The sequence below is a fragment of the Cetorhinus maximus genome, chromosome 28 (genome assembly GCF_964194155.1).
Source record: "Cetorhinus maximus chromosome 28, sCetMax3.hap1.1, whole genome shotgun sequence".
Classification (NCBI taxonomy): Eukaryota; Metazoa; Chordata; class Chondrichthyes; order Lamniformes; family Cetorhinidae; genus Cetorhinus; species Cetorhinus maximus.
The window spans coordinates 2722374-2748172 of NC_135906.1; the positions used below are offsets into that span (position 1 = coordinate 2722374).

The 25799-nt window shown below is 47.5% G+C and overlaps 1 protein-coding gene across 4 annotated transcripts in view; it reads right to left on the reverse strand.

Annotated features, from left to right (window-relative positions):
* Positions 1 to 1398: 1398 nt before the first annotated feature.
* LOC144668777 (EVI5-like protein) overlaps positions 1399 to 25799 on the reverse strand; it is a 37973-nt gene continuing 13572 nt past the window's right edge. The window contains exons 4-7 of one of the 4 annotated variants that reach the window (XR_013573554.1): positions 24657 to 24731; positions 22505 to 22630; positions 9219 to 9401; positions 1399 to 1501 (exon numbers count right to left, since the gene is read on the reverse strand). Coding sequence is in view for 2 of the 4 variants with exons in the window: in XM_078531106.1 (XP_078387232.1) it covers positions 1484 to 1501; positions 22505 to 22630; positions 24657 to 24731 (219 nt within the window). In the remaining 2 variants the exon portion in view is untranslated. The remainder of the gene's footprint in view (positions 1502 to 9218; positions 9402 to 22504; positions 22631 to 24656; positions 24732 to 25799) is intronic. The other 3 variants (XM_078531106.1, XR_013573555.1, XM_078531107.1) reach the window with 3 other exon arrangements.

A 25799-nucleotide genomic window follows, 5' to 3' on the forward strand; every position in this document is an offset into this window, starting at 1 on the left:
GCCCCTGAAGCTCTACATTGACCGCTGTGTAGCTACATTGAGCCCAGACAAGGACTCCACCCCGAGATACAGCTTCATTGACCACAATGGGTAAGGAGCTCTCTGCTTTCTCCAGCTGGTCCCATCTCAATGGCTTCACTTGATTCACTTCCTGTCCCTTTTTAATCTTTCTTCAGTTGCCTCCTGGACAGCAAAGCTGAGGACTCCTTTTCAACTTTTGTGTTGCCAAGAGACGAGCAGGAGCTGGACAAGCTCCGGTTTGACCTGGATGCGTTCCGTTTCCTTGGAGATGACCGTTCCTTGGTAAGAGGAAGCTGATCATTGGAGTCTCCATGTTGGGAGGGAGTCACTGAATCATGACGTGTGTTGAATGTGTCCCTCAGATTTTCATCACCTGTCACCTGAAAGTTGCTCCATTGGATCAGAGGGATTCCAGGAACAAAGCTTGTACTTTCCAGAAGGTGCAGAATGTGTCAGTTCCCTCTCTCTCCATCAGGGATGTGTTGTGTGGAGATGTGATGCACAACCTGGTTGATGAGCTCTTTCTCTTGTTTAGCTGGACCCCATTGGAGGAATCGAGCATTGACATTTGTGCCTGTTGCCATGTGGGTAACTGTGGTGCCACAAGGGAGTTGTGGTTTGGTCCCAGAGGAAGGAGAGATCTTGTACCTGAAGCTGGTGGGACATTGATCCTCTAGATGTTGGACGTCCCCCTTTCCCCTCTCTAACTGGAATGTTTGATGTTGCAGAGAGTGAAGCTGGATTGAAGTGGGTGGGTGAGGCCTCACTTGGAGCCCTGCTCATTCTGGATACTGATGTGACCAAGCTGGCAACAGAGTCCCTGAATGAGGCTGAGCGAAGGATGCAGGAGAGGTCTCCAGGTGGTGAGTTGGCCGACTACTGGTTTCCATTTCCCCCTCAGTGTTTCCTTCACTAACCATTGGTTTCTCATTGCTTTGTAGGTGTGGAGTCTGAGGTGGTCCTGATCGTGGCCCTGACTGTGACAGCTGTCTCCCTGATCTCTGCTTCATTCTGGAGGTTATTAGCTATGAGGAGAGGTTGGAGAAACTCGGATTGTTCTCACTAGAGCGACGGAGATTGAGGGGCGACTTGATAGAAGTTTACAAAATTATGAGTGGCATGGACAGAGTAGATAGTCAGAAGCTTTTTCCCAGGGTGGAAGAGTCAATTACTTGGGGACATAGATTTAAGGTGAGAGGAGAAAACTATAGAGATGTGCGGGGCAAGTTTTTTTACACAGGGTAGTGAGCGTCTGGAATTCGCTGCCAGAGGAGGTGGTGGAAGCAGGTACGATAGTGGTGTTTTAGAGGCAGCTTGACAAATACATGAATAGGATGTGAATAGAGGGATACGGACCCCGGAAGTGCAAAATGTTTTAGTTGACGGGCAATATGATCGACGCAGGCTTGGAGGGCCGAAGGGCCTGTTCCTGTGCTGTACTTTTCTTTGTTCTTTTCTTTGTTCATTGCTGGCCTTGCTCCTGTACAGGAAACACAAGCAAACTCAGGTCAAACAGTGATCAAATGATCAATAAAGCAGAGACTCCTTCTACCTTGTGTCAGGGAGCTGAATGGTCTATGCATTCTCCTTGTTAGTTAAATATCTCCATGGACCTAATGACTGGTGTTAGTCTATCCAAGCACAGAACTAGGCCTCCTGAATGATGGGTTTACTGAAGGTTGAGAGAAGCAGGAATTGTTCATTTTTTTTCTGGGTGCTTCAGACCCCAGGCTTGGTATCTATAGCCACCCAGTGTGGGGGAGGGGGTGTGAGCAGGCCTGGCATGAGGGGGAGGGGATGTGAGCAGATCTGGGGCCTCCTTGTGGACCTGTTCCTGAGCCTGGCTGGTGTGGATGTTTACTCAGGCTGCCTCACTCTCTTCCATGGTGATGTTCACCCCCTGGAGAGGGGGCTCACTGTATTGGAGTGTTTGAGGTTTGCTGTCATCAGTGGTGCCAGAAGGACCGAGTGGATGATCCATCTCAGCCTCCTCCTGAGGTCTCCAGCATCAGATGCCAGTCTTCAGCCGAGTTGATTCACTCCTCATGATATCAAGAAATGGCTGAAGAGCCCTGGATCTGCATCTGCACTGGCCCTTACAATATTCCAGCAATAGTACTGAAGGCTTGTGCTCCAGAACTTGCCGTTCCCCTCTTCAAGCTGTTCCAGTGCGGCTACAACACTGGCATCACCCAGCAAAGTGGAAAATTGCCCATATGTGACCTGTCCACAAAAAGCAGGACAAATCCAACCCGGTCAATTCCTGCCCCATCAGTCGACTCTCGATCATCAGCAAAGTGATGGAAGGGGTTGTCACAAGTGCTGCTTGTTAGCACTGTCGCTGCTCACTAACACTCAGTTTGGGTTCTGCCAGGGCCACTCAGCTCCTGACCTCATCACAGCCTTGGTCCTCAGGGCGGTGTCCAAACCCCAACCATCTTCAGCTGCTTCATCAAAGACCTTCCCTTCATCATAAGGTCAAAAATGGGGATGTTCACTGATGATTGCACAATATTCAGCATCATTCAGGACTCCTCAGATACTGAAGCAGCCCATGTCCAAATGCAGCAAAACCTGGGCAATATCCAGGCTTGGGCTGACAAGTGGCAAGTAACATTCGTGCCACATGAGTACCAGGCAATGAACACTTCCCACCAGAGAGAATCTAACCATCTCCCTTTGAAATTCAATGGCATTACCGCCACTGAATTCCCCACTATCAACATCCTGTGGGTTACCATTGACCTGAAACTGAACTGGGCGAGCCACATAAATACTGTGGCTACAAGGGCAGGTCAGAAGCCATGAATCCTGCAGTGAGTATTTCACCTCCTGATTCCATTAAGCCTGTCCACCATCTACAAGTCAGGAGTGTGATGGAATAATCTCCCCTTGACTAGACAAGTACAGCTCCAACAACACTCGAGAAGCTTGACACCATCCAAGGCAAAGCAGCCCACTTGACTGGCACCCCATGCACAATCATTCGCTCCCTCCATCACCAATACACAGTGCACAAGATGCTCTGCAGAAACTCACCAAGGCTCCTAGAACAGCACCTTCAAAATCCACGACCACTCCGATCTCGAAGAACAAGGGCAGCAGATAAATAGGATCACAACCAACTGGAAGTTCCCTGCTAAGCCACTCACCATCTGACTTGGAAATATATCGCCGTTCCTTCACTATCGCTGGGTCCAAATCTTGGAACTCCCTCCCTAACAGCAGTGTGGGTGTACCTACACCACAGGGACTGCAGTGGTTCAAGAGGGTAGCTCACCACCGCCTTCACAAGGGCAATGAGGGACGGGCCATAAACGTTGGCTGAGCCAGTGATGCCCAAACCTCATGAATGAATAAAATATTTTGTATCTGTTTTCATGGTAGACGACACGAACAACATCCCAATAATAGTGGAAGGTCAAGGGGCTACAGGGAGCAAGGGTCTTAAAACAACCACTATCACGAAAGAAAGTGTAATGGGAATACTAATGGGACTTAAAGCTGACAAGTCCCCTGGACCTGATGGCCTGCATTCTAGGGTCCAAAAGAAGTGGCTGCAGAGAGAGTTTATGCATGGGCTGTCATCTTACAAAATTCCACAGGTTCTGGAGATGTAATGAAGTCAGGAGCTGAGAGTCCCTGGCGAAATCCATACTGGGCATCAATGAGCAGGTTATTGCTCAGCAAGTGCTGCTTGATAGCACTGTTGATGACTCCTTCCATTGCTTTACTGATGATCGAGAGTAGACTGATGGGGCGGTAATTGGCTGGGTTGGATTGCCCTGCTTTTTGCGTACAGGACATACACGGGCAATTTTCCACATAGCCGGGTAGATGCCAGTGTTGAGCTGTACTGGAACAGCTTGGCTAGGGGCATGGCAAGTTCAGGAGCACAAGTCTTCAGTACTATTGCTGAAATATTGTCAGGGCCCATAGCCTTTGCAGTATCCAGGGTCTTCATCTGTTTCATCATATCACGTGGAGTGAATCGAATTGGCTGGAGACGGGCATCTGTGATGCTGGGGACTTCCGGAGGAGGCTGAGGTGGATCATCCACTCAGCACTTGTGGCTGAAAGTTGTTGCAAATGCTTCAGCCTTATCTTTTGCACTGATGTGCTGGGCTCCCCCATCATTGAGGATGGGGATATTTATGGAGCTGCCTCCTCCAGTGAGTTGTTTAATTGTCCACCACCATTCACAACTAGATGTGGCAGGACTGCAGAGCTTAGATCTCATCCGTTGGTTGTGGGATTGCTTAGCTCTGTCTATCACTTGTTGCTGATGCTGGTTGGTACGCAAATAGTCCTGTGTTATAGATTTACCAAGTTGACACCTCATTTTTAGGTATACCTGGTGCTGCTCCTGGCATGCCCTCCTGCACTCTTCATTGAACCAGGGTCAATCGCCTGGCTTGGTGATGATGGTAGAGTGGGGGATATGCAGGGCCATGAGGTTACAGGTTGTGTTCGAGTACAATTCTGCAGCTTCTGATGGCTCACAGCGCCTCATGGAAGCCCAGTCTTGATTTGTTAGATCTGTTTGAAATCTATCCCATTTAGCACAGTGGTAGCGCCACACAACACGATGGAGGGTATCCTCAATGTGAAGGCAGGACTTGGTCTCCACAATGACTGTGCAATGGTCACTCCTACCGATACTGTCATGGACAGATGCATCTGCGACAGGCAGGTGGGTGAGGATGCAGTCAATCATTTTTTTTCCCTCACCACCTGCCCCAGACCCAGTCTAGAAGCTATGTCAATTAGGACTCAGCCAGCTCAGTCAGTAGTTGTGCAACCGAGCCACTCTTAGTGATGGACACTGAAGTCCCTACCCAGAGTACATTCTGCGACCTTGTCACCCTTAGTGCTTCCGTCAATTGGTGTTCGGTATGGAGGAGCGCAAATTCTTCAGCTGAGGGAGGACGGTACGTGGTAATCAGAAGGAGGTTTCCTTCTTGTTTGACCTGATACCATGAGACTTCATGGGGTCCAGAGTCGACACTCCCTCCCGACAGTATAGCACTGTGCGGCCACCTTTGCTGGGATGATGACGGTGGTTTCTGGGACCTGATCTGTGAGGTATGATTCCATTGCTTCACTAGTCTGTGAGACAGCTTTTGGCACTAGCCCCCAGATGATAGTTAGGAGGACTTTGCAGTGTTGACAAGGCTGAGTTTGCCGTTGTCTTTTCCGGTGCCATGGAGAATGCTGGGTGGTCAGCAGAATTAGTTCATTTTCAAGTTGGCTAACGGTCACTAGAGGAGTGTCCCAGGGACCCGTGCTGGAATCTCAACTACTTACAATCCATATGAGCAACTTGGATGAAGGGACCGAGATTATTGACAAATTTGCATCCAATACAAGGATAGGTGGGAAAGCAAATTGCCAGGACACACAGGTCGGGATTTTCCAGCACCACCTGTCACCAGGATCTTCCGGTCCCGCCAAAAGTTAATGGAACTTTGGCTGACCTGCCCCATCCCCTGTGATGGGCACTGCCACATGGGGCCGGAAAATCACGGCAAAGGGATATCGATGGGTTAAGGGAGTCGGCCGATATTTCAGAGATGGATAAAAATGTGGGAAAACGTGAGGTTATCCACTTTGGCAGGAAGAACAGAATAGCAGAATATTATTGAAATGCAGAGAGACTGCAGAATGCTGCAGTACAGAGGGAACTGGGTGTCCCTCATACATGAAACTCCAAAAGTTAGCATGCAAGTCCAGGCAGGAATTAGGAAGGCAAGTTGAATGCTGGGCTTCATTACAAGGGGGACAGAGTGTAAAAGTAGGGACGTCTTGTTACAATTGTACAGGGCTTTGGTGAGACCACTCCGACTGCACCGCGGACAGATTTAGGCACCTTACTCAATGACAAATACACTTACATTGGAGCCAATTCAGAGAAGGTTCACCAGGTTGACCCCTGGGGTGAAGGGGATTGTTTATAAGAAAAGTTTGGGCAGATTGAGGGTATAAACATTGAAGTTTTGAAGAATGTGAACTGATCGCATTGAAACATATAAGATACTGAGGAAGATTGACAGGGTAAATATTGAGCAGTTGTTTCCCCTGGCTGGGAAATCTTGAAACATGGGGGCACTGACTCAGGATAAGGGGCCCATCATTTACAACTGAAATATGGAGACATTTCTTCACTGAGAGTTGTGAATCTGTGGAATTCTCTACCCCAGAGGGGGAGTGGATGCTCCATCATTGAATATAGTTAACGCTGAGAAAGAACAGATTTTGGATCTCAGGGAATCGGGGGATATGTGGAGTGAGAGCAGCAAAGAGCTCCCAGAATGAGAGCTGCTGAAACATAGGATTGAACCAGGGAGCTTCAGATCCTCAATCTAACACTGTCCCAACTGAGCTATTTCAGCCACCATTTTGCTGTGTTTTTGTGCCATTCTTTTAGAAGAAAATATAACCCCACCTGCTGGAATTCTCCCTCCTGCTCATTCCTCATTTCGTGGCACTGCAACCTGACCAGGGCGTTTCATCTCTCCTCTCTTACACCCAATCACACACCTTCCCTTTTCTTCATTTTATCACCCTCCCCTCGCCTAAAGCCCATCACATTTCAAACTTTTCCCACTCCTCATCAAAACTTATCTGCCTGAAACTGCAACTCTCTTTCTCTCTACACACCCGCTGTCACACCCGCTGAGCATTTCCAACATCTTCTCTCTTCATTAAAAACAATTCTCTCTTACTCCATATCAGAAACACAATGGACATTATGCAAAATAAGTTCCCTCTCACATTCCCTCTCAACTTGTTTGCTTTAAAACTTTGCATTTTTATTCTTCTGAAATTGTCTCAAATTAAACACACAAACTCCTGACATGGACCCATGCATCCATTTAGCACGGATGGACGATCAGTTCACAGACATTTCACTATTAATCTGCTGCTGTTAATTGTTGCCATGGGCCTTTAAATTAGGCAGAGGGTGATGACATCATACAGACACACTTGGCCACCATATCAGAAAGCTCCCAGAGTGTAATCTCCGATCTAGCGCTTTGAAAGGTTGGAATTATTGATGTAAACTTGGAAATGTTTGACTTCACAGGCTGGGATTGCCTCAATCTCTCCCTACACTAGTCTTCCTCCCGAGCTGTTTGTGTTTGAGCTATCCCACTCGATTTGGGGCAGGATAGTGGGGGAAATCCAGGCCCAGGACAAAGAGACAAAACCTGAAAATCAGAGCCAGGTCATTGAGGAGAGAAGTTAGGAAACACTTCATCACACAAAGGGTGGGAGAAGGGTAGAACTCGATCCCACTATACAATCACAGAGACAAGCTCAATTAATCATTTAAAACCTGAGATTGAAGGAGCTTTGGTGGACCAGGGAACTCAGGGAGATGGGGACAAGGCAGGTAAATAGTGTTAGGATTCACATCAGCCATAATCTCATTGAATAGTGAAACTCATGTTGCTACGTTTCAATGTTTTTCCTGTAGCTTTGATGTGGATCATTTCGAAATAATGGACTCTTCTGATGTCATACAGTCCTCGTGTTATGATGTCATGAAGATAAATAAATTACAGCAGAGCCTTGGTAGCGGAGAGAGTTTTGTTTGAGACGGCAGCAAGCCCTTTGCTTAAGGATTTGTAATTGAAATACAGGACAGGGCATTGGTGAGACCACATCTCGAATACTGTGTGCAGTTTTGGTCTCCTTATTTAAGGAAGAATTAAGTATGTTGGAGGTGTTTCAGAGGAGGTTTACTAGATTGATACCTGGAATGAGCAGATTGTCTTATGAGGATAGGTTGGACAGGCTGGGCTTGTTTCCACTGGAGTTTAGAGGAGTGAGGGGTGACCTGATTGAAGTCTATAAGATCCTGAATGGTCTTGACAAGATGGAATTAGAAAGCATGTTTCCTCTAGTGGGTGAGTCAGAACTAGCGGCAACTGTTTTAAAATGAGGGGTCACCCTTATCAGACAGAGATGAGAGTTGTGCGACTTTGGAACTCTGCGTCAGAAAGTGGTGGAAGTGGGGTCATTGAATATTTTTAAGAAAGATTCTTGTCAGGCAACAGAATCAAAGGTTATCGGCGGTAGGTGGGAACGTAGAAGTCGAAACACAAACAGATCAGCCCTACTGTTATTGAACGGCAGAGCAGACTCGAGGGGCCGAATGGCCTACATCTGCTCCTATTTCGTATGTTCATAAGTCAGCAATGGAAAAGAAAGCTAGACAGCATATGAACATCAGGAATAGTGTTGTAAATGATGATGATGAACAATGTCTACACTACCGGCTCAGTATGGTGCACCAAATATCCTATCCTGCCTCATTGGACGAACAATGGAAGAAGTCAGGGAAATTGTACACCACAGAGACAAAGAAACTTTTATACATCCCGAGGCGTCCCACTCAAACCAGACCCAAGTCCTGTCTCCAGTTCCGGTTGCTAAGAAACAACAGAAAGATTCAGCTGCTGGAGACGGTAACAGAGAAAAGGCACCAGTTACCAGATCGGTGGAACTTGGACCGAACACCAAGGTTGGCACAAAAAACAAACCCAACTGGCGGCTGTGAAGAAGAAGGTGAGAGGGAGGTGAAGGGTGAACTGAGGAGGCAAGGGTCACAGTGTCAGGAGGAGGTGGTCACTCAGTGGGATCGGAGGTCAAGATCCAGTGTATAGACCGTCCACTCTCTTTCACTCCTCAAACTCTTCCACTAGGTATTAGTTCCGGAGCAGCATTCACAGAAACCTTGAGAACAAGCCACTTGTCATCGTGACTAGGATTTGCCATTTGATCATTGTCCAGACTGCCATTGACACTCACTCCTTAAGAAATGCACACTTAACCCGTTCACACTCTCTCTGCAGCTGCTGCCCAATCTCCAGATTTTTCTCCAATCTTGGAAGATATTGCTGTCTCTCACCTATGCTGTCACCCCTCCCACTGATCCTTATTTGAAACCCTCTAATCTCCCGCCCTGTCTCTCACAGCACCGGGACCCCATTCATCAAAGTCACAGAGAACAGCTAGTGTGACAGCAACAATTACTGACATCAGAACCTGGATGTGTGAGAACTTTCTCCAAACCGTCCTCGGTTAAATTAAAGACAGCCTGTTTGGTTCCTGCCAGGACTCGTGTTTCTGGTTTTCACCCATCAGCCTCTCTGACTGCCGGGCCTGACTGCTTGGAATTATGCACCTACCTGAAGCAGAGCTCTGTTTCCTGTTGTGTATCCACAGTTACTTTTAATAATGAAATGTGTCCATCTGCAGGAACGACTGGATCAGGTAAGTGAGGAAAACCAAAGGCTGAAGACAGCGATCACCAGAACGACTGAAGAACTGAACCAGATCAGGACGAAGCTTCAGGAAGAAGTTTTGGGAACCTGAAAATTCAATTTTAGCCTCGTTTAAAAGTTGCCTCATTAACTTTGTCTCCAGATTGTTTCGAAATTCTAAATTGTATATTCACCAAGACTCGGGAACTCCAACCAAGTCACAGCCCGAGCTCCCTCCGTTTGATTTCACTGAGTAGTGAGGTTTATGGTGTGTCATTGGTGAAAGAATTTGTTTTGTAATTTCAAATCTCTCACTCTCATAAGATTGTTCTGGAGAAAATGTTCCAGCGAATACATTTCAAGACAAGAAGCACAAAGAAATTCTGGGGTTAGCTATTTCGTGACTTTTAGTTTAAATGATTTTTACACAGCAACAAGAACTGGAACTGCCCAGCTCTTTCCAATCTGAACTACATGCAAAGAAGGAGGTGTCTCAGAAGGTGGGCGATTTGCAGGGGGGCGTCGCTGACTTGAAAGAAAAGGTATAAATCCCACCCAAAGTGCAACAATGTCCAGTGATTTCCACTGGCCTTATATTGTGTGCTTCTTAACCTCGTAGTAGTTTCATTTGAGGGATCATCATCCCAAATGGCTGCTATAAGCAGGGAGCTTGTATTAATATTACACTCTGCCCCTATTCCTTTTATTCAGGAGTCTTGTCCATCTTTTCAGGTGTCCTCAGTCTTTGCATCTTGGAGTGAATGTGGTACAATGGAGTATGTTAGACTCAGTCCCATAAAGGGTTAACTGTAATAGTCTGTGATGTCAGAGAAGGAAGTGACTTTCTCATGTGATGTGAGATTCTGGGACAATCTGAAGTGAAAGGAAAGCAAGTATGGTCAGAAGCTTGTAAGAATGTTCTCCTTAATCTGTGAATATGTGAAAATAAATGTTAGCGTCTTTATAGCTAGCAGTCTTCAGAATTCACTGAAACTGCTCCAGCCCAACAGCACAATCATATAGTGCACAGTTTGTCTTTGATGATGTGGAACTGGAGCATGTTCTTTGTAACAAGCTGAACATTCCCTGGAATGTCGGACTGGCTGGTTAATGTACACTGTGCAGCTGAACATTCCCAGTAATGTCGGACTGGCTGGTTAATGTACACTGTGCAGCTGAACAGTCCCTGTAATGTCAGACTGGCTGGTTAATGGACACTGTGCAGCTGAACAGTCCCTGTAATGTCAGACTGGCTGGTTAATGTACACTGTGCAGCTGAACAGTCCCTGTAATGTCAGACTGGCTGGTTAATGTATACTGTGCAGCTGAACATTCCCTGTAATGTCAGACTGGCTGGTTAATGTACACTGTGCAGCTGAACATTTCCTGTAATGTCGGACTGGCTGGTTAATGTACACTGTGCAGCTGAACATTCCCTGTAATGTCGGACTGGCTGGTTAATCTACACTGTGCAGCTGAACAGTCCCTGTAATGTCGGACTGACTATTTTTTGGAAAAATATACTTTATTCATAAAATATCTGGAACAACATTTCAAACCACTTCAAAATCACCATCACAAAGGTACAATCAGATTCAGCTTTTACAACATGTATCACCAGGTGCATAAGTACAAACAATGAATATTACAATCATTTGCAGACATTCATTTGAGCTGTACAGCCCGAGGGGATTTAAACATTTCCCAGTCCCTCGGTGCCCTGGCAGAAAGGTCTTAGACAGTGACCCTTCCCCATTGCGCCTTTGCGGCAGCTGCCCCAAGCTTTAGTGCGTCCCTCAGCACGTAGTCCTGGACTTTGGAATGTGCCAGTCTGCAACACTCGGTCGGGGACAACTCTTTGCGCTGGAAGACCAACAAGTTTCGGGCAGACCAAAGAGCGTCTTTCACCGAGTTGATGATCCTCCAGCTGCAGTTGATGTTTGTCTCGGTGTGTGTCCCTGGGAACAGCCCGTAGAGCACAGAGTCCTGTGTCACAGAACTGCTCAGGACGAACCTCGACAGAAACCACTGCATCTCTCTCCAGACCTTCTTTGCAAAGGCACAATCTACAAGGAGGTGAACAACGGTCTCTTCCCCACCACAGCCACCTCGAGGGCAATGTGCAGAGTGGGTGAGACTCCTGGCGTGTAGGAAGGATCTGACGGGGAGGGCCTTTCTCACCACCAGCCAAGTCACGTCTTGGTGCTTGTTGGAAAGTTCTGGCGTTGAGGCATTCTGCCAAATAACAGTCTGCTCGGGAAACCATCCCACAGGGTCCACCCTCTCCTTTTCCCGCAGGGCCTCTAAGACGTTACGTGCCGACCACTGCCTGATGGATTTGTGGTCATAGGTGTTTCTCTGCATAAATTTTTCCACCAGGGACAGGTGGTACGGCACGGTCCAACTACTTGGAGCGTTCCGCGGCAGCGTGGCCAGACCCATCCTTCGCAACACCGGGGACAGGTAGAACCTCAGCACGTAGTGACACTTGGTGTTTGCGTACTGACGGTCTACGCACCGCTTGATGCAGCCACACACAAAGTTGGCCATCAGTATGAGGGCGATGTTAGGCACGTTTTTTCCCCCTTTATCTAGAGGCTTGTACATCGCGTCCTTGCAGACACGATCCATTTTCGACCTCCAGATAAAGTTAAAGGTGGCTCGGGTGATCGCCATCGTGCAGGTGTCTGGAATGGGCCAGACCTGTGCCACGTACAGCAACAGCGAGAGTGCCTCACACCTGATGACCAGGTCCTTACCCGCAATGGAGAGGGAGCGTCGCTCCCACATGCCCAGTTTTCATTTCACCATAGACACTCGTACCTTCCAGTTTCTAACGCATGCCCCGGTCCCTCCGAACCATATCCCCAGCACCTTCAAGCTGTCAGCCCTGACGGTGTAGGGGACAAAGGATCGGTCAGCCCAGTTCCCAAAGAACATGGCCACGCTCTTCCCACGATTTACCTTGGCTTCCGAGGCCAGTTCGAACTGGTCGCAGATGTGGATCAGTCTGCGCACCGACAGCGGATCCGAGCAGAAGACGGCGACATCGTCCATGTACAGGGAGGCTTTGATCTGAGTGCCTCCACTGCCTGGGATCATCACTCCTCTTATGCCCGGATCCTTCCTGATGGACTCGGCAAAGGGTTCTATGCAAAACACAAACAGGACAGGGGAGAGAGGACAGCCCTGCCTGACTCCAGATTTAATCGGAAAACGATCTGTTTCCCACCCATTGATTGAGACTGCGCTACTGATGTTAGTGTAGAGCAGTTGGATCCAATTTCAAATTCCCTCCCCAAACTACAGTTTGGAGAGCACATCCACCATGTAGGTGTGCGATATTCTGTCAAAGGCCTTCTCCTGATCCAAGACCTCCGTGATAGAGGACAGGAAGGACTGGGAGGCCGTGCTGTCTGTGGGCTTCACGTCATACAATCTGGCATAAAAGGATTTGCTGATCCTCAAAATGTCGGACTGTGATGACTTTACTGAGCCGTCTTCTTCCTTCAGGCTGCTGATCACAGAGCTCTCTCTGTGTACCTTTTGGAAGAAGAAACGTGAGCACGTCTCATCCTGCTCCACGGAGCGGACTCTGGAACGGAAGATGATCTTGGAGGCCTCCGAGGCAAAGAGCGAGGCTTGCTGGCTCTTCACCTCTTGGAGTTCCTCCTTGACATCGACCCCCATCGACTGCAGCCGGAGCAGATTCTGCATGTTTTTCTGGAGTCGAGACATTTCCCTCTGTTCCTTTCTAGCTTTCTGGGTGCCTTTGAGGATGAAAAACCTCTTGATGTTTCCCTTGATCACTTCCCACCAGTGTGTCAGGGACTCAAAGAGGGGTTTCACGGTTCTCCAACCTTTGAAAACCCTCTTGAGCTCCTCAATGTTCTCTGGGGTCAGCAGTTGCACGTTTAGCTTCCATGCCCCCCTGCCCACCCTCTGGTCTTCCTTTAAGTGACAGTCAGCCAGTAGGAGGCAGTGGTCAGAGAAGAACACTGGCTTGACATCGGTGGATCTGACTGCGAACGCTCGGGACACAAACAGCAAATATATCCTGGAACGGATGGACCCGTCTGGCCGCGACCAGGTGTACCTACGCTGCGCTCCGTCTGCAGGGTTGCTGAAGACGTTGTGCAGCTTGGCATCCTTAACTGTTTCCATCAGGGATCTGGACGTAGCGTCCAATCTGCTGTCGGCCCTGCTGGATCGTCCAGCCACATCGATGATGCAGTTGAAGTCACCGCCCAGAATGACCGGCCTGGAGGTCGCCAGCAGCAGTGGGAGCTGCTGAAAAACCTCCAGCCGCTCAGCCCCTTGTGCCGGGGTGTACACGTTAATTAACCGGAGTGGAGCATTCTTGTACATGACGTCTGCTACGAGGAGGCGCCCGCCCACCACCTCCTTAACCTCGGAGACGGTGAAGTTGCCTCCCCGCAGCAGAATACCCAGGCCGGAGGAACGAGAGTCGTTTCCTCCCGACCAGCTGCTACTTCCCCCTGCTGATTTTCCACTGCTTCCTCCTCCTCCATTGATTTGCTCTCCTGAGGAGTGGGAGGTTCAGGGGGCAGTGCTGTTGATCGGCTGTCTGTTGCCTCAATCTTTTCCTCCACCTTGTCTCTCTCTGTGTCCTCCTTTGTCCCGTTGTTCTCACTGGGGGCCATGGTGGTTGGAGTGTTGCAAGTGTCCTTGGTAGTAGTGACATGAAGCATTTCCCTGCTTCCCCCTCGTTGGCTTTGGCTGCCCGTGCATAAGTGAGGCAGCATTTGGGGCAGGTCCTGTAGAGTTGAGCTGCCTCGCCACACAGGTTGCAGCATTTAGTCTGTTTGCAGTCCTTTGTCTGGTGCCCTTCCTGTTTGCAGTTCTTGCAGAGGGAGGCGCTGCAGTTGGCCGCTGCATGAGCAGACTTGCCACATGAGCAACAAAGTTTGGGTTGCCCAGCGTAGACAAGGTAACCACGGCTTCCCCCGATAGCAAATCTGGAAGGAGGGTGGAAGGTGGCTCCCTGACCATCGGTCTTGAGCGTGACCTTAAACTGGCGTTTGCCTGTCCAGATCCCCAAATCGTCTCTAACCTCGGTGCAGCTCCCCACCTTGTCGAAGTACCTGGTGAGGAAGGTGAGCACGTCGATGACAGGGACGTGGGGGTTGTAGAGATGCACCGTCACCACACGGTCCCGTTGCAACGGCAGAGCAAAGAGCGGCTCCACCGTCAGGATCTTCATCTCCGGCTGGTCTCTCTTCTCCTCAAACACCTTCAGGAACTTGACGCAGGCAGCAACATTCCTGAAGCTCACGTCGAAATATCCAGCGCTGGGGAAGTGCTGCAGGGAGTAGATCTCCGCAGCTTCAAATCCACACGCCTTCAACAGGATCCTCCTGGCGAAGAAGGCCCGATTCATAGGTGCTCCTCCTTCGCTGTCCTTCACCGTGACTCAGACGGTGTTTGATACCCCATGGTATGGGGTTCGATTGGTTATAGCATTTGCTTCACGACCTTGCCCTGGCAGAACCACGATCATGGTCTCTCCCCTGCCAGGTAAGTAAGGGTTATGTTGGGCACGTTTTTCCCCCCTCATCTAGAGGCTTGTACATCGCGTCCCTGTGAACATGATCCATTTTGTAGTGCATTTCCACAGCACATCACTTCAGATTCAGGCTAGTGGTGAAAATCTGAAGAGTTTCATGCATTGCTAATTACAGAGACGCCTAATAGGTCACAATGTTCTGTAACTGCTCCCAGACATGCTACACCACAACGTAGCAATTTAAAGCCTTTTATTCTGCACTGGTAAACTGAAAGGAAGCAGAAATATCCAGATGCCAACTATGGCACATGGCCAATAAGACGTAAAGCTCCATCAAGCACTCACTTTGATTAGACAAGTACAAGAGGGCAAGAGAACAGGCTGCACTCCATTAGCTGCACTGTTCACTTCTGAACATTTAATTCAGTGTCTTAATTAGTTTCATTCATATTCAGGTATCACAGTTTAAGCAACTCCCTCTGTGCACTACAGAAAACTCCAGATTAAGCGTTCTGTTACCCTACATGGTGTAAGAAATCTAAAGCCTCTCTCTGCAATCCTACCCCCAAAAAAGTGATCTGTACACGCAACACGCCTACCTTCAACTTTCATCCCCTTCCTGTTTTAGATAAAATTCAAAACAACCTGACCACGTGTTAAATCCTGCCAGGATTGGGTGCTGAGTGGTTACTCTCCCCATTGGGTAACCATGTGATCCTGCTGGCTTCTGCAGCCAATGCTCGTTTAACCAAAGTGGAGCCGGCCAAGGGGGCCACGTGCGCGAGAGACTGAGCGAAGGGGGAGTGTGGACCTGCCATGGTGCATTCCACAAAGCAGCGGGGAGTGACGTCACAGGACAGCAAGGCACTTCCTTAAACTCGGAGTCAGGAAACGACCAATTTCAATCGGGGTGCGTGCAACAATCACAATAATAATCCAAGCATTGGCACAGAGCAGGTCTAGAGGCATTCATTAAAGTCAATGACTTAAACATTTTACTCAATAGATTGTAAAAGAGGTAATCGAGGATTTTTTCTTCAGTCATGGATGGGCAGCTGAGAGCTGCTGCTTACAATCCCTGCGCGGTGTGGGAACTTCAGGACATGATTCTTGGGGGGGCCACGGGTGGAGGAGGAGTTCCAGCTGCTTGAGCTCGAGCCCAGGTTTTCCAAGCTTGAGGGGCTGCAGTCACTGTGGAGCATGAGGGAGGATGAGAATTCCCAGGATCATACGTTCCAGGAGGTGATCACGACACAGGCAGTGAGAGATCAGGACTGGAGACGGGCGGCCATCAGGAAGAGGCAGGAAGTGGAGACTTCGGGGTGTGCGCCGCTCTCAAACTGGGACTTGGGATTGGAGACTGCTGGGAGTGACGATACCTTAAAGAGGTGCAGTCAGATCATGGCACCAGAGGGCAAGGGACAGCAAAGTGTAGAAATGCAGTTGTCATAGGAGATTCTATAGTTAGGGGGACAGACCAGGTTTCGTCATCATGAGTTCCACATGCTGTGCCGTCTCCCTGGTGCCAGGGAAAAGTACATCACAGAGAGGAGACAGAACACTCTGCAAAGGGAAGGGAGGGAGTCACAAGTTGTGGCACATATCAGTGTCACCAAGTAGAGGGGGCAGATATTGAGGTTCTATGGTCAGATTTTCAGAAGCTAGGGAAGATGTTGGAAAGTATGACCCTGAGGGTACCATCACAGAATTAATCTCTGGATTGCTCCCAGTGCCAGGCGCTGGTGACAGTAGAGATAGGAAGATAGGGAGGATCAGTACGTGGCTTGAAGCATGGTGCAGGAGGGACGGCTTGGGACATTGGGACCGGTACTGGGGCAGGAGGAACCTAGTCAAAAAGGGACAGGTGCACCTCAACAGGACTGGGACCATTGCCCTGATGGGAAGTTCACTCGTGTGGTTGGGGAGGATTTAAACTAAATTGGCAGGTGGATGGGCACCAGCGTATAGAAACAGAAAAGATGAATAAGGTGCATAAATGGAGTGTTGGACTGTACCAGAGAATGGGGTATTTCCCTATTAGGAGAGCACGATGAAGCAGGAATACAAAGACAGGTTTGCGATGCATGTATGTAAATGCACAAAGTTTAGATATTTTGGTGAATAAGGTTGGTGAGCTACAAGCACAAACAGCCGTGTAGGAATATGATGTGGTGGCAACAAGAGAAACATGGCTCAAAAATGCTGAGGACTGGGCACTCAATATACATGGATATAAAATGCTCAGGAAAGACAGGGAAGGAAAACAAGGGAGGTGGAGTAGCAGTACTGATTATGGAAGACATTGTAGAATTAGAAAGAAAGGATATCCTTCACAGGGCAAGGGCAGAACCGATTTGATTCAAGTTGAGAAGCAACAAGGGTACAGATCACGCTACTGGGGCTATTCTGAAGGTGCCCAAAAAGAGAGAGAGATAGAGGATTAAATCTGCAGGGAAATCACAGAGATATACATGAACTATCGTGTAGTGATACTAGGGAGCTTCAATTACCCAAATATCAACTGGGATAATGCTGGAGTAAAGGGTAAAGAGGGGAAGGAATTTCTGACATGTGAACAGGAGAACTTCCTTGGCCAGTATGTTCTTGGCCTGACCAGGATGGTTGCAGGGGAGGCGATGGCGCAGTGGTATAGTCGTCGGACTAACAATCCGGAGACCCAGGTCAGTGCTCTGGGGACCCAGGTTCGAATCCCGCCACAGCATACGGGATTCAATAAAAATGTCTAACGATGACCATCAAACCCATCTGATTCACTAATCATCGCCCTCCCTTAGCTTAGTTGAACACCACTTGGAGGAAGCACTGAGGGCGGCATGGGCCAGAATGTACTCTGGGTGGGGGAATTCAATTTCCATTACCAAGTGTGGCTGACCAAGCCTTAAAGGACATGGGTGCTAGACTGCGTCTTCTGCAGGTGGTGAAGGAACCAACAAGAGGGAAAAACATACTTGATCTCATCCTCACCAACCTGCCTGCCGCAGATGCATCTGTCCATGACAGTGTCGGTAGGAGTGACTACTGCACAGTCGACGTCCCATCTCCATCATGTTGTGTGGCACTGTCACTGTGCTAAATGGGATAGGTTTCGAACAGATCTAGCTGGGCATCCATGAGAGGCTGTGGGCTACCAGCAGCAACAGAATTGTACTCAACCACAATCCATAACCTCATTGCTTGACATATCCCCCACTCTACCATTGCCATCAAGAACATCATTCAATGAAGAGTGCAGGAGGGCATGCCAGGAGCAGCAACAGGCAGACCTAAAAATGAGGTGTTGACCTGGTGAAGCTATAACACAGGACTACCTGCATGCCAAGCAGCAAGTGATAGCTAAATGATCCCATAACCAACAGATCTAAGCTCTGCAGGCCTGCCACAACCAGAATGATGGGGGACAATTAAACAACTCACTGGAGGCAGCAGCTCCACAAATATCCCATCCTCAATGATGGGGGAGCTCAGTCACACCAGTGCAAAAGATAAGCTTGTGGCCGTCAGCCAGAACTGCCGAGTGGATGGTCCATCTCGGCCTCCTCCAGAGGTCCCCAGCATCACAGATGCCAGTCTTCAGCCAATTTGAATCACTCCATATGATATCAAGAAATGGCTGAAGGCACTGGATACTGCAAAGACTATGGGCCCTGACAATATTTCAGCAATAGTACTGAAGACGTGTGCTCCAGAACTTGCCGCACCCCTAGCCAAGCTTTTCCAGTACAGCTACAACACCGGCATCTAACCGGCTATGTGGAAAATTGCCCAGGTATGGCCTGTACACAAAAAGCAGGACAAAGCCAACCCGGCCAATTATCGCCCCATCAGTCTACTCTCCATCATCAGTAAAGTAATGAAAGGGGTCATCAAAAGTGCAATCAAGCGGCACTTGTTTAACAATAACCTGCTCACTGACACCACTCAGCTCCTGACCTCATTACAGCCTTGGTTCAAACATGGACAAAAGAGCTGAACTCCCGAGGTGAGGTGAGAGTGACTGCCCTTGACATCAAGGCCACATTTGACCGAGTGTGGCATCAAGGAGCACTAGCAAAACTCGAGTCAGTGGGAATCAGGGGAAAACTCTCCACTGGTTGGAGTCATACCTAGCATAAAGGAAGATGGTTGAGGTTGTTGGAGGTCAATCATCTCAGCTCCAGGACATCACTGCAGGAGTTCCTCAGGGTAGTGTCCTCAGCCCAACCATGTTCAGCTACTTTATCAATGATCTTCCTTCCATCATAAGATCAGAAGTGGGGATATTCGCTGAAGATTGCACAATGTTCAGCACCATTCGTGACTCCTCAGATACTGAAGCACTCCATGTCCAAATGCAGCAAGACCTGAACAATATCCAGGCTTGGGTTGACAAGTGGCAAGTAACATTTGTGCCACACAAGTGCCAGGAAATGACCATCTCCAACGAGAGAGAGTCTAACCATCGCCCCTTGATGTTCAATGGCATTACCATCACTGAATCCCCCAATTTCAACATCCTGGGGGGGGTTACCATTGACCAGAAACTGAACTGTTCTAGCCATATAAATACTGTGGCTACAAGAGCAGGTTAGAGGCTAGGAATCCTGCAGTGAGTAACTCACCTCATGACTCCTCAAAGCCTGTTCACCATCCACAGGGCACAAGTCAGGAGTGTGATGGAATACTCCCCACTTGCCTGGATGAGTGCAAGCTGCAAAACACTCGAGAAGCTTGACACCATCCAGGACAAAGCATCCTGCTTGATTGGCACCATATCCACAAACATTCACTCCGTCCACCACGACACACAGTAGCGCCACTGCGTACCATCTACAAGATACACTGCAGGAATTCACCAAGGCTCCTTAGACAGTACCTTCCAAGCTCACAATCACTGCCGTCTAGAAGGACAAGGGCAGCAGATAGATGGGAACACCATCACCTGGAAGTTCCCCTCCAAGTCACTCACTATCCTGACTTGGAAATATATCGCCGTTCCTTCACTGTCGCTGGGACAAAATCCTGGAACTCCCTCCCTAACAGCACTGTGGGTGTACCTACACCACATGGACTGCAGCAGTTCAAGAAGGCAGCTCACTACCACCTTCTCAAGGGCCACTAGGGATAGGCAATAAATGCTGGCCCAGCTAGCGAAGCCCACATCCCGTGAATTAATTTTTTTTAAAAAATCTGGTGCTGGGAAACGAGGCAGGCCAAGTGGACTAAATGTCTCTGGGGGAACACTTGAGCAAGAGTGATCATCATATCGTAAGATTTAGACTAGTAATGCAAAAGACCAAGAAGCAATGTAAGGTAGAACATCTAAATTGAAAGAGGCTATTTTCAATGGGATCAGAAGGGATTCAGCCAAGGCAAAATGGAACCAAAGAAAGACAGAAAGAACTGTAACAGAACGATGGGTGATCTTTCAGCAAGAGATGCTTCAGGCACAGACTTTGTACATTCCAACAGGAGGGAAAGGCACAGGAACCAAAACCCAGGCTCCTTGGAAGACAAGAGATATAGAGAAAACGAAGAAACAAAAAAGGAAGGAGGGTGTATGATGCATGTCAAGTGAATTCTTCAAGCAAGAAACAGATCAAATACAATAGGTTAAGGGGAAGTGAAGAGGAAAATATGACTGACAAAGAGAGAGTATGAGAACAGAATGGCAGTCAACGTAAAAGGAACCCAAAAATCTTCCAGTAGCACATAAATAGTCACCGGGTAGGAGATGGAGTGGGTCCGAAAGGCACTAAGGGTGATGTATGCTCAGAGGCACAGGGTAAGGCTAGAATACTTAATGAGTACTTTGCATTAGTGTTTATGAAAGAAGAGGAAGCTGACAAAATATTGGTAGAGGTAACGAATGGGGTGAAAATTGAGAGACAGGAGGTATCGCATAGGCTGACTACATTTTGAGTCGATAAGTCATCTGATCTGGACGGCTTGCACCCCAGGTTGCTAAAGGAAGTGGAGGTGGAGATAGAGAAAGGGCTTGCCATAATTTTCCAATCATCCCTTAATATGGGTGAGGTGCCAGAGAATTGGAGTGTGGCAAATGTGACACCCTTAGTGGAGAAAGGCAAGGTCAGTCCTGACAACTGCAGGCCAGTCAATTCAACATCAGTTATGAGGAGGGTTTTAGTGACTGAAGGCACTTGGAGATGTTTGGGTTAATTAAGTTCCAGCACAGATTTGCAAAAGGCAGATTGTGCTCGACAAACTAACGGAATTCTTTGAAGTAACAGAGATGGTTGATGAAGGGAATGCAATGGTTTGTCAGCTATATGGGTTTTAAGAAAACCTTTGACAAAAGTACCAGATAAAAGACTGGTTAACAAAATTGTGATGCATGGAATAAGAGGGTCAGTGTCTAATTGGATAAAAAGTGTCTTAAGGTCAGAAAAAACTGATCCTTATTAGCTGATAGTGCAAGGACTAGGGGGCACAGGTTTAAGGTTTTGGCTAAGATATGCGGGGAAACGAGAGGAAGAGCTTTTGTACACAGTGAGTGGTCATGACCTAGAAAACTCTGCTCACAAGTGTGGTTAAAACAGGGACAATGAACTATTTCAAAAAGGAAATTGGACGAGCATTTGAAGGAAAAAAACTTGCAGGGTTTGGGGAATAGAGCGGGGGAATGGGACTGAGTGCTCCACGGACAGTCAGCATAGACTAGATGGGCCAAATTAACTCCTCCTGTGCCGTAAATTGACTCTATGGCTCTTGTAAATAACTGGGAGTTATCAATTCAGTCTTGTAATCCTACCCTGCTGCGGGCTTGAAAGGATAAATTTGTTAGGAAGAAAACAGAAGTCAATTGCCCCGTACATCCATTCTGTGGTGCACCGCATTACAGTAATTTTACATCTAATCTCATTTAGGAGTTCAGATTTCTAACATAGCTTGCAATCACTTCCAGGCATTCATTATTCATTATTTCCTCCTACTAAACATTGGCAAGACTGAAGCCATTGTTTCTGGTCCATGCTCCAAACTCCATCCCTCACCCTGGCAACAGTCTCAGAATAAGCCAGTCTTGTTCACAGCTTTGGTGTCACATGCAGTGAACTTCCAGCCTCTCATTCCTGCATCACTAAGACCACCTATCTCCACCTCTGCAACATTGCCCGACTTCACCCCCAACTCAGCTCATCTGCTTTGGAAAGCCTCATTGATGCCTTCACTAACTCTAGAATTGACTATCCCAACCCACTCCTGGCTGCTCTCCCACGTTCCACCCACCGTAAACTTGAGGTCATCTAAAATTCTGCTGCCTGCCTCTCAACTCACGCCAAGTCCCGTTTCCCTATCACCCCTGTCCTCGCTGACCTGAACCTTGACTGTAAAATTCTCACCCTTCGTGGTCTCGTCCCTCTCTACCTCTGCAATGTCTTCCAACCCCACAGCCCTCAGATATCTGTCTTCATCTAATTCCCTTGTGCGTTCCTGATTTTAATGCTCTGCCGTTGGTGGCCAGACCTTCAGTTGCCTCAGCTCCAAGTTCTGGAATTCCCTCTTTACACTTCGCTGCTTCTGAACTTGGCTTTCCTCCTTTAAAATGCTACTTGAAAAATACCTCCAAGCTTTTGTGAGTGAGCAAGGATTGCTCAGTTTACTCCAAGTGTTTCTCTCTCAATTCTCTCGAATGCAACGCCTGGCTTTGTAGGAATCAGCTGGTTACCTGTATTAAGTACTCAAACTGGTAGATGCAGAGTCCCAGCTCTGCCATACTGGGTTTGAAGAGCTCCCGCAATCGATATTCTTGCATCAAACGCACAAACACACAAAAGGCTTCTTCCTCGGGCATCTATAAAAGGAAAGAGAAATTTGCTGCAGGCGAGGCACCGGGAAAACGTGCAAACAATTTCATTTCTGCACAGGCTCAAATTAAACCATAAGGCTATTGGCTAAAGAGCAGCGATTATTGAGGAAGATTTCATTGTCAAAGAAGCAAATACAGAAGGTGTAAAAGAAGCTTCCAGCTCTTTACACAATCCCTTGGAAGAGCTGTGGGAAATAGTTATGGCGAGAATAAAATGTGGGTTTTAAATTCTTCCCCTGAGGCTATTCTGTTACTCTATTTGAAATGGGATTACTAGGTCTACAAGATTGCTATAACATTTAACAGAATAAACACCTGGAGCACTCACAGGGCTCCTAGAATGAGATTTTTAAAAGATCCACATAAAACTGGTTGTTACATCCTGACAATGTCAATGAATAAATATTCGACTACTCTTTGACAGCATTTCAGTTTTATGATGGTGTAGTTCAGGCAGCATCTTTCACAGGATGCCTGCTGTGAATAATAATGCCCTAAAATTAGGCTGACTACCTGGCAAGTTTCTGATTGTTTGTTTAATCTCAATGGGCTAGATGGATTACACACTCTACACACTGCTTTCATACAGGAGCATCAGTCAAGGCCTGTTCACTGGGTTAATACTGCACAAAGCAAGTTCCATCCTGTGTGCAGAACACCTGGTTATGTGAATCACAGAGCAGAAAAGACCCTTCGGCCCATCGAGTCTGCACCAACACATGAGAAACACCTGACCTTTCTACCTAATCGCATTTACCAGCACTTGGCCCATAGCCATGAATGTTATGACATGCCAAGTGCTCATCCAGGTACTTTTTAAAGGATGTGAGGCAACCCACCTCCACCACCCTCCCAGGCAGTGCATTCCAGACCGTCACCACCCTCTGGGTAAAACATTTTTCCTCACATCCCCCCAAACCTCCTGCCCCTCACCTTGAACTTATGTCCCCTCGTAACTGACCCTTCAACTAAGGGGAACAGCTGCTCCCTATCCACCCTGTCCATGCCTCTCATAATCTTATACACCTCGATCAGGTCACCCCTCAGTCTTCTCTGTTCCAACGAAAACAACCCAAGTCTATCCAACCTCTCTTCATAACTTAAATGTTTCATCCCAGGCAACATCCTGGTGAATCACCTCTGTACCCCCTCCAGTGAAATCACATCCTTCCTATAATGTGGCGACCAGAACTGCACACAGCACTCCAACTGTGGCCTCACCAAGGTTCTATACAACTCCAACATGACCCCCTTACTTTTGTAATCTATGCCTCAATTGATAAAGGCAGGTGTCCCATATACCTTTTTCACCACCCCACTAACATGCCCCTCTGCCTTCAGAGATCTATGGACACACACGGCAAGGTCCCTTTGTTCCTCAGAACTTCCTAGTGTCATGCCGTTCATTGAATACTTCCTTGTCAAATTACTCCTTCCAAAGTGTATCACCTCACACTTTTCAGGGTTAAATTCCATCTGCCACTTACCTGCCCATTTGACCATCCCATCTGTATCTTCCTGTAGCCCAAGACACTCAACCTCACCGTTAACCACCCGGCCAATCTTTGTGTTATCCGCAAACCTACTAATCCTACCTCCCACATAGTCATCTATGTCATTTATATAAATGACAAATAATAGGGTGAGCACAGATCCCTGTGGTACGCCACTGGACACTGGCTTCCAGTCACTAAAGCATCCTTCTCTCATCACACTCTGTCTCCTGCAACTAAGCCAATTTTGAATCCACCTTATCAAATTACCCTGTATCCCATGCACATTTGCCTTCTTTATAAGTCTCCCATGTGGGACCTTGTCAAAGGCTTTGCTGAAATCCATATGGATCAAATATCTGAAATAAAAGATTGCTCTAACAAAGCTGATCCTTGAAACACCAGGGAAAGGGTCGAGACCTTACACTAAGATACTTAGACACAAGCGCCATACCATTACAATGTTCAGCAGGAATTGCTGACCCTGGTACATCACTGGAGAAATTATTCACACTAACCTGCATGAGGAGCAGCCCCACAATGAATGCACTTCCTTGGCAATATCCAACTTCACGGTCAACTAGAGAGTATGCCTGTAACAAAGCAACTGAATGCAGTCTCAAACCTGGGAGAAAATTCAGATACTTACACCACATGGTGACTCAGCAGCACAGTGATGGTTAATAGACAGTTATATTGCTGCTTAACAATAATGGGAATGTTGGAAGCTCTGTCTGTCAAACTAACAAGGGCCTATAGAACCAACCTATCCAAGGTCTTGTTCAATTATTTGCACTACCTGGTATACATGAACGAGATTGCACTATAATGGATCTTAAGAGTACAGCTTAGTAAATGTTAAGTTTTCACCTTGCAGGTTATGACGATGCAAAACCCTCCATGGGTTATTCCTTGACAATTGTCAATGTGACTATTATCCGTGTGCTAATAATAAAGTGATAATGAGTCAGACATACCTCCATTGCCCATAGCCCATTGTCGCAGTATGTAACATGTCAGTCAGGCTGCTCAGTCACACGTGACAGAATCTAGGGAAAAGGCCATCCCTTGGCACACTGAGTTCCTTGGGTACATTAACCATTGTATATTTTCTGGAATACCGTCAACCCGTGAGGGTGCACAGGTAAGAGTTACACACACCAGCTTTTAAGCTTAAATTTACTGCTTTTGATTCAAATTCATTGAATTCGACTTCTTTCAGTGCTAACTTCTCTATTTGGTGTTGTCGATGTAATTCAAATCGAGTATAAAAGTACACGGGGAAGTAAAAGTGAAATGAATTATGGCTTGAACGGCTCAAGTTCAAGAATTGGTGAACAGCTGCTTTCTCTGCTGCAAATTAAATGACTCTAGTCTTGTTTGTCTAGTGTTTACTCTAAGGGTGAAATTTGTTTAATTTGAAATGACATTGCAGCCCTCAATGAGATCCCAACATCGAATTCACTTCCCCGTATCCATCATTCCATTTCCCAGCACTGAGTCGATAATTTAAAGATGTGCTGTATTATTCCAATCCCAAGCCACTTGAAGAAGTACGAGGCTAGACACTAATACTTTTCTTGATAATAGGTTTATTTACAGAATGCAGCATTCCATCCGTCTGCTTCCTATCTACTGTAGGCCTGAGGACAGCAGCCACT